We start from the raw sequence: 13,514 nt of genomic DNA on the forward strand, positions 1-13,514 counted from the left end.
AAGATCAACAAATACGTTCCAACAGTTACAGGATTGATACACCTTAACAATCCTTGCACGAGCTGGACAGATTTATAAACACAGAAATTAATTGAAATATCATAAAACATGAAGGAGGCTTTGGCATGCAATAGACTCCAAATTAATCTAGAACACATATACCTAAAGACTTTCTAAGAGTGTCAAATCGAAGATTATCCAAGGGTTTTGCAGCAATACATTTAAGATCCAAACTTTCTAAAGCAACGGGTTCATGCACAACATTAGTGGAGGAAGACATACAATTATGATTTTCCTTTTCCTCCGAACTAACTTTGTCTTAGTTGACGACAAACAATGAAAAGAAGATAGTTTGGATAAGCGGTTTACCTCTTTCATAAGATTTGAAATCTTATGTTGGATACTTACTTTTCCACCCATGCCATGAGAATTTGAGCGAACAAATTCGTTTGAAGCTGTTGCATCTCGGTCTTATGTGCCCAGAGTTCCACAAAAGTGACAAATTGGAATAAATTTCTTGACTTCATGAGAGCAGAAGGTTCAATAGGTGAAGTGGATTTGACAAACTTTGTTTTAGACACAGCGGAAGACTTATTACTTGGTTCAAATCCCAAGCCTCGTTTGTCACCATCTCTTAGTCCCATGCTAATCATCTCGTCAATTTTTTCTGCACCAATGGTTAAAAAACAATCCTTTCTTTTGAATTTTTAAGCTCAAGTTCAAGTGCTTTGTTGTCAGAAGTTAGAGAAGCAATTAATTTATTCGATCAGTCAATTTTTTCTGCAAAAACATCAATTTTTCGTTCATACCTGCACTTACCTTTTGGAATCTGCATCAGGGATTGAAACTCGTTTGCAATCCTGCAATTTTCTAGCTTCAGCACAGCAACTTCTTTGACGAGCTCACTATTTTGTTTACTGAGCTTCTGAGATGCAGCCAACAAATCATCATATTTGTTCATGATAAACTCAATATTTATACCTTTACAATCATCATCCTCACGTGATTCATCCAAGCTAACTGTGGTTATAAGTGCAACCGTCTTTTCATCATTCTCGCATTCCGATTCACTATCACTCCAAGTAGTATGCATTGCCTTATTCTTGCCATCCTTTTGTTTCTTTAAGGTGTTGGCACATTCCGAAGATATGTGTCCATAGCCTTCACATTCGAAACATTTGACCTTTTCTCTTGGATTCTTTCGTTCATTTAACCTGCGAAATTTAGATCCACCATCAGTATAGTTAACAAACCTATTTTTAGAATTTATACCTTTTGAATCTCGACTCCTTGGATCCTGATTCTTGAGAAAGTTCATGAATCGTCTTGTGAGAATCGTTAATTCCTCATCACTGCAATCTTCATTTGAATGCCCATCATCTTCTTCATTCACAACCTTGAACGCAACATTTTTGCTCTTTTTAGGAGGTAGATGTTTCATCTCATAGGTTTGTATGGACCCTATGAGTTCTTGAACTTTCAAGGTGTTCAAGTCACGGATCTCTTCAATAGCCGTGATCTTTGGTTGAAACCGTTGAGGCAAGGATCTCAAAATCTTTTTCACAACTCTATCTTCTGGAATTTTTTCACCTAAACCTGAACAAGCATTCACAATTACACAAAGTTTAGCATAAAATTCAGAAAAAGTTTCATTCTCATCCATCATAAGTGTCTCAAACTGTAAAGTGTGCATTTGAAGCTTGGTTCCCTTGACAGTATCTGTTCCTTCATGAGTAACCTGCAAAATATCCCAAGCTTCCTTAGAAGTATCACAAGCAGATATATATTCAAATTGATCGGAAGAGACAGATAAATAAAGCATTTAACCCTTTTGATTATTAGTGTTGTGTGTGACCTGCAGGTGGTCCACTCCTCTCTAGTTTTGAGGACTGTGATTTCTTCATCTCCTTTTCCGATCGTCTTTGTGGGTTTAGGAAATCCATGAACCACTGTGCTCCATACACGTTCATCTAAGGACCAAAGAAACGACTTCATTTTGGCCTTCCAAGCGCCATAGTTGTTGCCATCGAAATATGGTGGATGTACAATTGAGCCCGAGGCACGATCCATTCTAAGGTATGTTAGATCTTGCTGAGTATGTCCAGCAACCTGCTCTGATGCCAATTGAAAATACCTACAGGATGACTCAAAATGCCTAGAGGAGGGTGAATAGGCCAATTTAAGATTCTAATCAAATAAATAAAAATAAACTTGGTGCAGGATTGATATGGCTTATCAATCCTGTAATCTTGAGCATAAAATAAAAGAACATGAAGAATTATTTTGCGTGGTAAAACCCACCTGCAGGGAAAATCCACGGGACTCCTCGATCTAACACAAATCCGCTATAAAGCGATGATTACAAAAGTACTCACACACTTATCCTAGACACATTCTAAATAATGTTTACGACTTCTTCAGTAACTCAACCACATCGCGGGATGATCTTGACCTCCTTATGTTGAGCATAATCAGCCACGATTGCTTCAAGCTCACCGGAGGAAAAGCTGTCACCACGGTCTTGGTGCCCTCAACCGTATGGGTCACCGACATGTATATGAATGTAATATGAATGATTAAAGTGTTTGATAAATCACCAAGTAAACATTGAACACTTAATGATTTATCTCAAATATACGCACAACAGCTTTTCTTAGAATTCTATATGCTCAAAACAAATATCTCAAAAGCTGTATAAATAAAAGAATGGTACATGATCTTTTATACAAGACTTGTTCTCTATCATGGGAGAGAAACCCAATAGGCCACGAATATTAAACTTCCTATTGCACCACAACCTATCATCAATAAGAGATTTGATTCACCTTGGACTCAAAGTAATGACACCTCTCTTTAAACCAAATTAACTAAGAGGTAAGCAACGTGCAAAGTCACAATAGGAAAAGATAATATTTTAACTTCAATTAAAATAGAGTTGAACTAGGAAAGTAATCTGAAGAGATAAAATCTAATCTTATTAGAAATAAGATTAACATAAAAATACTTGAGTGAAAATAACTCCAACTAGGAATCCTATAATGAATGCGTGATTATGTCATGATTTACACGAGGTCAAGATTCTCATATGGTCAGGACATGCCTCGGAAGTGTGGGGTTGAAAGAGTAGTGACAAAGCGTTCAATAACAATTCTTCACAAACTAATTTTCACCCTATACTAAAGTCTAGGAAATGCCAATACGAATTTCGTACTAACAATCTCCCCCTTTGGCATTTCCTAGACAAAACACCTATTACAACTCAAAAGAAATTACATGAGATTTAACAAATGAATTCTTATTCTAAGCTTGAAGCCCTGAATCCCTGCACATTATGAAACAACTAAACCAGTGAAGCATGTGGGAGTGGTTGGGGCATTCCTCATATTTATGCAGATTTCCTCATAGGGGATTCGGTATCTTCACAACGGATCTACAGGCTAAAGCTTTCAGGCCAAGCCTTCGAAGAGGGGTTGGGGAGAATACTGGTCGGAATTACCACTCGAATCTAAGTACGCTGGCGCATGGGGACCAAGCGAGTGAGATGGAGAGGGAATAAGATGGACAGGGGATCCAGAGACGCGTGAACAGGGATAGGCAGAGCATACAAGTGATGGAGAAGGTAACGAAAACCCCTGAGCAAGACAGATCCATGATCCCACATCAGTTTGGTACGCGTGCTAGCATTGAGACAAACGTTCAAGACAGATAGTAGGCCGACTCTAAAGGCCATTGAAATTCAAAATTGGCTGAGGATGGGAACAAGGAATGGCGACCCTAATCCTGAGGTCTTTGTTGGGCCTAGAAGTTGGAATCAAATTGAAGGCTTTGTTGGGCCAAAGGACCACCCGTCTATTGGGCAAACCGGTTGTGGACCAGTAAGCATTATAAACCCACAAGCCAGAATTGAAGAATCGGAAGTTAGCCCACATGTACACTGCTTAAGTATCTGCTGCCTGGGAAATTATCCGCTAACTCTACACCAAAAGGCTAGACTATACGGCACCACAGCTTTATGCAACCCCCACCAGTCAAAAATATTTGGTCTCATGAAACTAATCAGCAACCAGGCCACCATGGGGCCAGAATAGAGGAGCAATAAGGTAATTTGACGAAGATGAAACGCCATGCAGACTGTGATCTCCCCACAACTCATGACATCCCAAGACTAGGTAAACTTCTAAAATTGAAGGAGGTTGCTGTCAGTAAAGGAGGGAAGCATGAGGCAAGCATAGCCAGATCACCAAGGCGTGGAGTTGGGCATGGCAGAGGCAGACGTAGCTGAGGAGGAAGGACTAGCCATGTCAGAAGTAGTCCACCTATCATGGCTGAGGCAAACCTCACGGAGGTGCGAATCAATGAGGGACCTTTGGTTATGGGATTGTTGTCCGGGAATGAATGCAATGAGCAGAATGGGATATCTGGGGTCTCAGGCGGTGGCGGCTGGCCTGCAACAGCTGCAAGGCCTTAATGAGTCTAATCGCTTGGAACTGTCAGGGGTTGAGGCAACCCCAGACAATTCGAGCTCTCACTGAGCTCATTCGGAAGGAACGCCCCTCTATAGTCTTTTTATCTGAAACTCGATTGGGAGATTGTAGAATGGAAAAGTTAAGGAAGATTTTGGGTTACAATTCTAGTTATTATGTGAACCCATGGGCTTTGCATGAGGTTTGGGGCTGTGGTGGCATCATGAGGTAGAGATACAAATCTTGGGGAGCTGCAGAAACTATACTGATTCTATTGTTGTCTATCCAAAGGATGGCTTTCATTTTCAAGGGTCTTGGTTTTATGGCCCCCCTGAGATAGGGAGAAGGTGTGATTTTTGGAATTCCTTGAAGGGAATGGACTGGAAGGATGGCACTCCATGGCTCTGCATTGGTGACTTCAAAGACTTTCTCTGGCACCATGAAAAGCATGGTGGGGGCACCAAGTAATCCCAACAGACAGAGATTTCTTCTCCAGTTCATGGAGGACAATGCGCTTTGGGATCTTGGGTTTAAAGGGCAAAACTTCACTTGGTGCCGTATTAGATATGGAGAGGTTTTCATTCAAGAAAGGTTGGACCGTGACTTGGTTAGTGAAGCTTGGCTAAAAAATTGGCCCGAGTCGAGTGTCGGCCGCGGGATCCATATGGGCTCTGATCATTGCCCCCTCTCCGTGCTTTTGTCTCCTAAGCAAGTTTTGGGTCCTAAGCCGTTTTCCTTTGAGTCCTACTGGATCGACGACAAAGAGTGCCACCAAATCATCAACTTTGGATGGCAGAAGATGGTGCCTGGTGGTCCAGCTACCACCTGGGTGGCTAAATTGGACAAATGTCGGAGGAATCTCAAGTTGTTGAGTAAAACTAAGTATGGTAGCAGGAAAGAGCAGCTCTTGACTCTATCAAAGAGACTTGAGGAAATGTAGGGTAATATTGACCAACCTTGGTACTTAATTAAGGCTGAGGGTATCTCGAAAAGCATTGATGATTTATGGAAAATTGAAGAGCAGCATTGGAAACAACAATCAAGAATAAATTGGCTATCTGCATGGGACAAGAACACTAAGTTTTTCCATTTGTCTACTATTCAAAGGAGGCAAAAGAATAAAATTGTTAAGCTTAGATTGGATGAGTACCAATGGCTGGATCAGGAGCATCTAATTAGGAGTGAGTTTGAAACCCATTTTGAGAACTTATTTAAATCCAGTGGCTCAAGAGACTGGTCTGAAGTTTTGAGCTGTGTGCCCAACCTTGTTTCCGCAGAGATGAATGTGCATTTAGTTCGTCCCATTTCGAAGGAAGAGGTGAAGGAAGCAGCCTTCCAAATGGGCTCTTCTAAGGCCCCTGGGCCATATTGGTATGTTTTACCAGAAATTTTGGCCCATCATAAATGAGGTAATCTTTGCTACAACGAATGAGTTCCAAGGCTGCGACAAAATGCTTAGCCAGCTAAACAAAACTCACATTGTGCTCGTCCCAAAAGTCCCGAACCCTAAGTCTGTAGGCCAATTCAGGCCAATCAGTCTGCGTAATTTTTCTTACAAAATCATCTTGAAAGTTCTGGCTAATCGCTTGAATCTTATCTTGCCTGAGGTTGTAACGCCCTTCCAGAACGCCTTTGTGGCAAATAGACAGATCCAAGACAATGTTTTAATCGTCCATCAAGCCTTTCACAGATTAAAGCTGAAGAAGAAAGAGAAAAACCACCAATTGGGTATAAAGCTGGACATGAACAAGGCGTTTGATCGCATCGAGTGGGATTTCTTAGAAGGGGTTATGTTGAAAATGGGGTCTTGTAGAAAATGGACCTCCTTAATTATTGGATGTCTCTCTTTAGTTAGCTTTTCCGTGGTTTTGAACGAGAAGAATGGCCGCTTCTTCAAGCCCTCCAGGGGTCTTCTCCAAGGAGACCCGTTATCGACCAACCTATTTATTTTAGTTAATGATGCTCTCTCTCACCTCATATCTTCAGAGTGTGCTAGTGGCGGACTCAATGGCATCAGATTATGCAACGGTGGCCCCACTCTTTCTCACCTGCTTTTCGCATATGATACCCTTCTCTTCACCAAAGCCTCTCTTGAGAATTGCAGTAGATTGTCCCACATTTTGGATGACTATTGTGCAGCTTCTGGTCAGATCGTTAATTTAGACAAGTCTAATATGTTCTTCGGGCCATATCAAAAGAAGTGTGTGTTCAGTGCTAAATATTAAGAAGGCGGACAATCCGAGGAAGTATTTGGGTTTGCCGTCGGTTTGGAGCAGCTCAAAAAAGGAGGCCCTTGGTTTTATAAAAGAGCGTACTTTGAAGCTCACTCACGGGTGGAGCAACAAGGAGCTCTCTCTTGCTGGGAAGGAAGTGTTATTAAAGGCTGTCGCCATAGCCATCCCAGCTTACCCAATGACTTGTTTCAAATTGCCAATTACTATATTCAACGAAATCAATATGGTCATGGCTTCCTTTTGGTGGAAGAAGTGGGCAGGTTTAGGAGAAGCGAAAAGTTGTGGTGGACTTGGGTTTCGAGATCTGGTTTCGTTCAATAAGGCCTTATTGGCGAAACAATGTTAGAGAATTCTTAATAATCCTCAGGGCCTCTGGGTCAGGATTCTTGAAAGTTTGTATTTCCCGAATTGTGATTTTCTTGAGGCTGAGAGGGGTGACGGAGCCTCTTGGGCATGGAATAGTTTACTTGAAAGAAGAGATGTTATTCTAAGTGGTGCTAGATGGCAAATTTTGGGAGGCAACTTTGTAAGGCTGTGGGACGACTCATGGCTTCCACAATCTAATCATGGGTACCTCCGTCCTATTGCTCCTGTGCCTTCCTCTGGCCCCAGGATGGTGGCAGATATAATAGATTGTTAGCACAAGACCTGGAATCTGGTGGACATTGAGAATCTGATTTCTGTGGTTGAGGCCAATGAGATCTTTTCCCTTCCATTTGGAAGTAAAGATACCCCTGACCGCTTGATTTGGCCTTTCACAAAAAATGGCTCGTATTCAGTCAAGTCAGGCTACCACTGGATCATTAGGAATATCAAGCGTGCTCAGCCAAATAGGATCGAATCCTCTCACCTGGTGGATAAGCAAGTCTGGAAGTGTATTTGGGAGTGCAAAACTCTCCCAAGGATCAAATTATTCATGTGGCGTGCTATCCATGGAATTGTTCCTACCTTTGCCAGTTTGTTCAAAGGGAAGTTAAGTCCCTCCCTTCTCTGCCCTCTATGCCATGACTTTCCTGAATCTGTGGAACAAGTTTTATTCTTATGCCCATGGGCTCAGAAAGTTTGGCGTGCTAGTAATTTATCCTTCAGGCCCGATGATCAAGCTTTCTCTTAGTTGGATAGATGGATTTTGACTATTTCCTGTTGTTCTGTCTTCTCGAGCCTGGAAAAACAGTGGATTTTATCTCATGCCTCCTTTGTATGTTAGAGCATTTGGAAAGCCGGGTGTTCCTTTATTTATGACCATCATTATGCTGGCCTCCCCTCTCCAGACGTGGTGGCGGATCGTGGCAGGGATGCCTCTGAATTTCTTGCAACTTGCTCGCCTGAGAAAGGTGTGTCCTTCCCAAGTTCTGAGGGGCATGTGCCTACTAGACCAACTACCCGTAATTGGTTGCCTCCCCCTGTAGTCTACATCAAAGCAAATTGTGATGGTTTGTGGAATCATGTGTCGAAGGCTTCTTCTTCTGGTGTTGTTCTTAGAAACCATGACGGAGAGGTGGTTGGTGGTAAGGCTTATTTGTTTCAGTATTGTCTGTAATAATTTGAGGTCAAGCTCTGTTGGATGGCCTGAGTTTGGCTAAGGACAACGGGTTTCTCAAGGTAATTATGGAAACGGACTCGAAGGTTTGCTTTTCTAGGGCAAAAAGGATGTTCTGTCTTGTGTTAAGTGGCCTCTGTTCCCTATTTTCCACGCTATCAAATATCTGAGGCATCCTTTGAATCGCTCCAGATGGTCTTGGATCCCTAGGGAAACAAACCAAGCAGCGGATTGGGTAGCTTGATGCTCTTTTTTAGGAGAGGTCAACTTAGAGATAGAGGATTGTCCTTAGCGGTGAGAAGGGTATGGGCCTTGGTAGAGGGTTAGCTGCATAAGACAAAGATAGGAGAAGCGTCGTTAAGCGGACACCGGTGTGGTCTAGGCGAAGGCTCTCCGATGCTGAGTCACTAGGGGTGTGACTATTGCAAAGTACTTGATAATAGTGAGAGAGAGAAGTTACCCTTTTTCTTGGTTACTGTTCCTATTTATAGGGAAGTAAAAGTAGGAGGTTTGCACAAAGTTCCGATGTGGGACTTTGTGCAAGTTGCTGTGATGATGACACGTGTCTCCTGTGTTTAAGGTTTGGCGTTGGGCTTCTGCAAGTGGTTGTCCCTTCGGAAGAGCATCTCCCTTTGGCAGGGAGGAAGGCACGTCTACCTTGATGTTTTAGTCACGCTTGGTTAATTATGGTGTAAACAGTAGTCCCCCAAGTTGTCAATCAAGAAGTGGCTTACGGTTTGGGAACTTGTGAAGAGTTTGTGTAATTCAACCAAGCGTGTCCGTAATAGTCTTGAAGGTAGTCCCTAGTCCCCAAGTTTGGAAACTAGAAGACACCTCTTTTTTTTTTTTTTTTTTTGGGGCCGGTCAAGGGTGCGAAGGTGGCCTTCCGAAGGAAGGTATGGCGTCCGCGGTACCTTGAGAGAAAGTGTGGCGTCACGCGAGTCTCATTCCAAGCTTGGAGAGGGCCTTCCAGAAGGAAGGTGTGGCGTCACGCGAGGTCTCCTTCAAGCTTAGAAGGGCCAGAAAGGAAGGTGTAGCGTCATCATGCCTTCCAGAAGGAAGGTGTGGCGTCATCGCGAGTCTCCTTCCAAGCGGAAGGAGCCGAAGGAAGGTGTGGCGTCATCATGCCTTCGAAGGGAAGGTGTGGCGTCACCGCGTGTCGCGAGGGTCGCTTCCAAGCGGAAGGAGCGCCAGAAGGAAGGTGTGGCGTCATCATGCCTTCGAAGGAAGGTGTGGCGTCATCGTGCCTTCGAAGGAAGGTGTAGCGTCATCACGAGAGTCCTTCCAAGCCCGGAAGAAGCCTTCAAAGGAAGGTGTAGCGTCATCATGCCTTCCGGAAGGAAGGTGTGGCGTCACCGCTTTGTCGCGAGTCTTTCCAAGCTTGAAGGAGCCTTAGAAAGGAAGGTGTGGCGTCGTGTGCCTTCAGAAGGGAAGGTGTGGCGTCACCGCGTGTCGCGAGAGGTCTTTCCAAGCGGAAGGAGCCTTCCGAAGGAAGGTGTGGCGTCATCGTGCCTTAGAAGGAAGGTGTGGCGTCATCGTGCCTTCCGAAGGGAAGGTGTGGCGTCACCGAGAGTCCTTCCAAGCGAAGAAGAGCCTTTCGAAGGAAGGTGTGGCGTCATCATGCCTTTCGAAGGAAGGTGTGGCGTCATCGGCGTGTCGCGAAAGTACTTCCAAGCTTGGAAGGAGCCTTCCGAAGGGAAGGTGTGGCGTCATCATGCCTTCGAAGGGAAGGTGTAGCGTCACGCGTGTCGCGAGGGTACTTCCAAGCCGGAAGGAGCCTTCCGAAGGAAGGTGTGACGTCATCATGCCTTAGAAGGAAGGTGTGGCGTCACCGGTTCCATGTGCGGTGGTATAAAGCGTCGGCGTGGAAATCGGCGTCCCAGCGGTATGATGAGTTATTGCTTGGAGCAAAATCGAGTGGTCCTTCATTATGCCTTTAAAAGATTGTGGAGGTGAAGGAATGAGTACTTGGAGTTTTGAAGATTTTAGTAGACGAGAAAGAAGCGATTTTCGATTGGATTGGTGGGCGGAGCGATTTCAAGCGAGGCGGAAAAGGTACCTTCGTGAGCTAAGCGATTTCCGGCAACCGTGGACGGTGGTGATAACAAGGTATGTCGTGTATTCCTTCTCCCTTTCTGGATTGAAATGCCCATTTTGCTTGAGTTTTTCATGAATTTGGTTATGAACGTAGATGAACTTCCATGAACATATTAAGAACATGCCTAGGCTCCTGTTTTCAATCTTCGCATGCCCCTTAGTTTCCCTTTTTGTGTTTGTAGATGTCTGATAATTCTGAAAGGGAAAGTCAAAGCTCCCAAGTCCCCATGCCTTGGTGGGGAAGAGTTTGAGTGGTAGCCATGATGAAGACTTGGAGTGCTGATGGGAAAATCTTGGAGTGCGAGCGTGTGGTGGAGGGGCTGATAGCGAAGGGAAATAGGGTTGGGGAGAGGAGCAGTCAAGGAGTTTTGGGGGGGAAGCTTATAGGGAGATGCAAAGGAACTATGTGACCCTAGAAGCTTGTGCAAACCGGGTGTTGGGGATAACCCAGGCACCAGAGGCTAGTGCAAGTGGGCGAATTTGGGCCATCGGGGTGTGATGTACGGTGGTAGTAGTATCCGCCCGATGTGGGCATTCAATAGGGTTCCACTACAGAAGAAAAATATGATGAGCTGTATGATCTAGAGTCATGAGCGATTATGCGATACAGGTTGTGTGGGGTTGAGGTTGCCCATACCTCACCGAAGCGGCTATATACCCCCGAGGGTTGCGTTATGGTGTTCTCGGCCATGTACAAACATGGATTGAGGTTACCATTGCATCCTTGGGTGCAAATGATGCTTTCTAGGTAGGCGTATAATCCCAATTTAAATTGTATCTTGCAGGGTGTACATAGCATGGTGGTTGGCGAAGCGAGGAGCCCTCCTTTGGCGATTCATGCATCACATACTGATGTCGAACGAGGCAACTTTGGTGGGTGCGGTCCAGCCCCCAAAGCGAAGGAGAGAGGATACTATAGGGCAACCACCATCGTCCCGAGAAGGCGTGGCGAAATCGTGGTTCCTTGCCTTTGGTGATTGGGAATCTTGGCTTTAGGCATTGTCGGCAAACATGTGCCTACCCACTTTCAATCTATAGGTCTTTGGTTATAACTCCTGTCTCTGTTTTGAATGTGTTGGTATGAATATGTATTGTCGTTTGAAGCTTGGGAAACCTAACGCCTTTGTCCATGTGCGGAGTTCCAGTGAAGTGTAGGCAGATGTCGGGGAGGAAGAGGAAGAGATAAGTGGTGAGAGCAGTGCCCAGGGAGGCGCGTGGTGAAGAATATTGTGACACCAGCTCTTCTTCTATAGTCGGGTTGCTTCAAGGAAGTAAGTATTGGCCCCTCCCTCTCTTTATATGTTTGTTTTGTATATCTGCTCACCTTTGCTTGGTTTTGTTTTTTGGTGAGGTGCGAAGAAGGTGGTGACCATGGTTGAGTCGTCACCAGAAGGTAGTGGTGAATCCGGAGGAGAGCAACGAAAGTTGCAAGAGAAGAGAGAAAGATAGGGCCAATAGGGCCCAAGAGCGAGCAAAGGGCGCCCGATCTGCAGGGGGCAGCAGCCCTTTGGCGGGCTGCGAGGAAGCGACCCTTCGGACGGAGGAGGATGGTGTTGTCGGTGCGGAGAAGCGGAGGACTTGAGTCTTCGATCCGAGATGTCATGGGTGGAGCAGTCTGCCGTAGTTCGAGCCTAGATCCCCACCCAAGTGCCGCTCGAGATGGAGGAGCTATTCTCTGCAGTGCAGGGATATAGACTTTGCCTCGGTTCGGCGGGAGGCGAAGGAGGTAACCTGGCCATGCATCGCGAGAAGTGCCTCTTATCGCGCCTTCTGGCCCGGGTCAAGATTGATCTTTGAGGAGCTACCGCTCGGACCAAGGTCACGGACTTCTCCGATCGGGTCGAAGGCGGTGCTCTCTGCCAATGTAAGTAGTCTGTGACTTTAACTTTCTAGTAGTGCAACTATGATCTAGCTCATGAACATACCTTTATTGCAGGCTTTTGGGATATGTACCTCACCCTAGCGAGGCGGAGAGAGGTGGACTTGGCTAGGCGCCATTCGAGACGACCAAGGTACCGCTCTGGCGAGGCTTAAGGTGTCATCAGGAGAGGAATGTGCTTGTGAAGGTGGGGAGGCTGGAGGCCGGGAGCTAAAGGAGACAACCCGGCTGGCTAGAGCGGTGGAGGAGGCTAGGCTCAGTCGAGAGGAGGAGGATCGAGAGGCGGCGTGGCTCGTCTTAGAGGCTATGGAGAGTACTAGGGCTGTCGGGTTCAAAGAGTCTTGTCTTTGGATGCGATGGTCGAGGAAGCAGTATGGGTGGGAGAAACTAGTTGAGGTTTAATCGAGTTGGATATAAACTTCGACACAGTGGTGTTCCCCCTCCCATTCCCTGCGGTCAGTCACTGTTTGCAGCCACTCCATCTGCCAGGAGGCTCTGAGTCCTTTGGAGGTTGAGGCGAGGAGGTGCGGATGCTAGCGGAGGAGTCGGCAGTGGATCGACACATTTGGAGGAGGTGGATGATCACGCAGTGATGCACGAGGGCTTGTGTATATTTTTTGTTATGATGTAACCAATTGTTATAGACAGTCTTTTGACAAGTATGGATATTGCCTACGCCTAAGCGAGGGTTACTTTGATTTTATGATAGCAGGTACCCTTTTGCCTTATGCATTCTGCTAAGTGCTAGAGTGTGAATGAGTAGAAATGGGGCCCAGTTGGGTGCTTCTATTAGATAGGTGCCGAAGGGCAGAAAGTACAATGGTGGGCTTGAGTCAAGGCTCAAGACCGAGGTAGAAGAAAACACAATATCCTAGGGTCTAGGTATGTTTACTTGTAGTAGTACTTGAGATGGTTGGCGTCCAAGGATGAGGCAACGTTTTGCCCTTGGGATCCCGGTGATAGAATCCCGGCGGCAAACCTTGGTGATCTCATATGGACCTTCCACGTAGGCGGGGTACCTCATTAGGATTCTTAGTGGCCAAGGAAACCTTGCGCATGACCAGTCCCGGTTGTAGCTTCGGGGTTTAACTGCAGGTTGTAGTACTTGGCAACACTGTTTTCTGTGACGTTGCGCATGTTGGAGTGGTCACGAAGCTCGTCGATGAAGTCGAGGTTGAGGGCCAACTGCTCGCTATTGGCCTCGGCCTCGTAAGTGGAGGTTCGGTATGTGGGCTGGCCAATCTCCACTGCCCTTTAGCCGGTACCAAAGGAAAGGGAAAATGGTGTTTCTCCGTTGAGGT

At 45.5% G+C, this 13,514-nt stretch overlaps 1 protein-coding gene across 1 annotated transcript; it reads left to right on the top strand.

The window, feature by feature from the left end:
- The first annotated feature begins 4,851 nt into the window (after positions 1 to 4,851).
- On the top strand, positions 4,852 to 5,403 carry LOC148915080 (uncharacterized). The gene has a single exon (XM_089043401.1). The coding sequence runs from the start codon at positions 4,852 to 4,854 to the stop codon at positions 5,401 to 5,403; it is 552 nt and encodes a 183-aa protein (XP_088899527.1).
- Positions 5,404 to 13,514: the final 8,111 nt, after the last annotated feature.

Source organism: Prunus mume, linkage group LG8 (genome assembly GCF_029339155.1).
Source record: "Prunus mume cultivar Tortuosa linkage group LG8, ASM2933915v1, whole genome shotgun sequence".
Classification (NCBI taxonomy): domain Eukaryota; kingdom Viridiplantae; phylum Streptophyta; class Magnoliopsida; order Rosales; family Rosaceae; genus Prunus; species Prunus mume.

What these genes read in the sequence shown, in the direction of transcription:
- LOC148915080 (XM_089043401.1), top strand. Translation starts at nt 4,852, where the DNA reads ATGGCACTCCATGGCTCTGCATTGGTGACTTCAAAGACTTTCTCTGGC.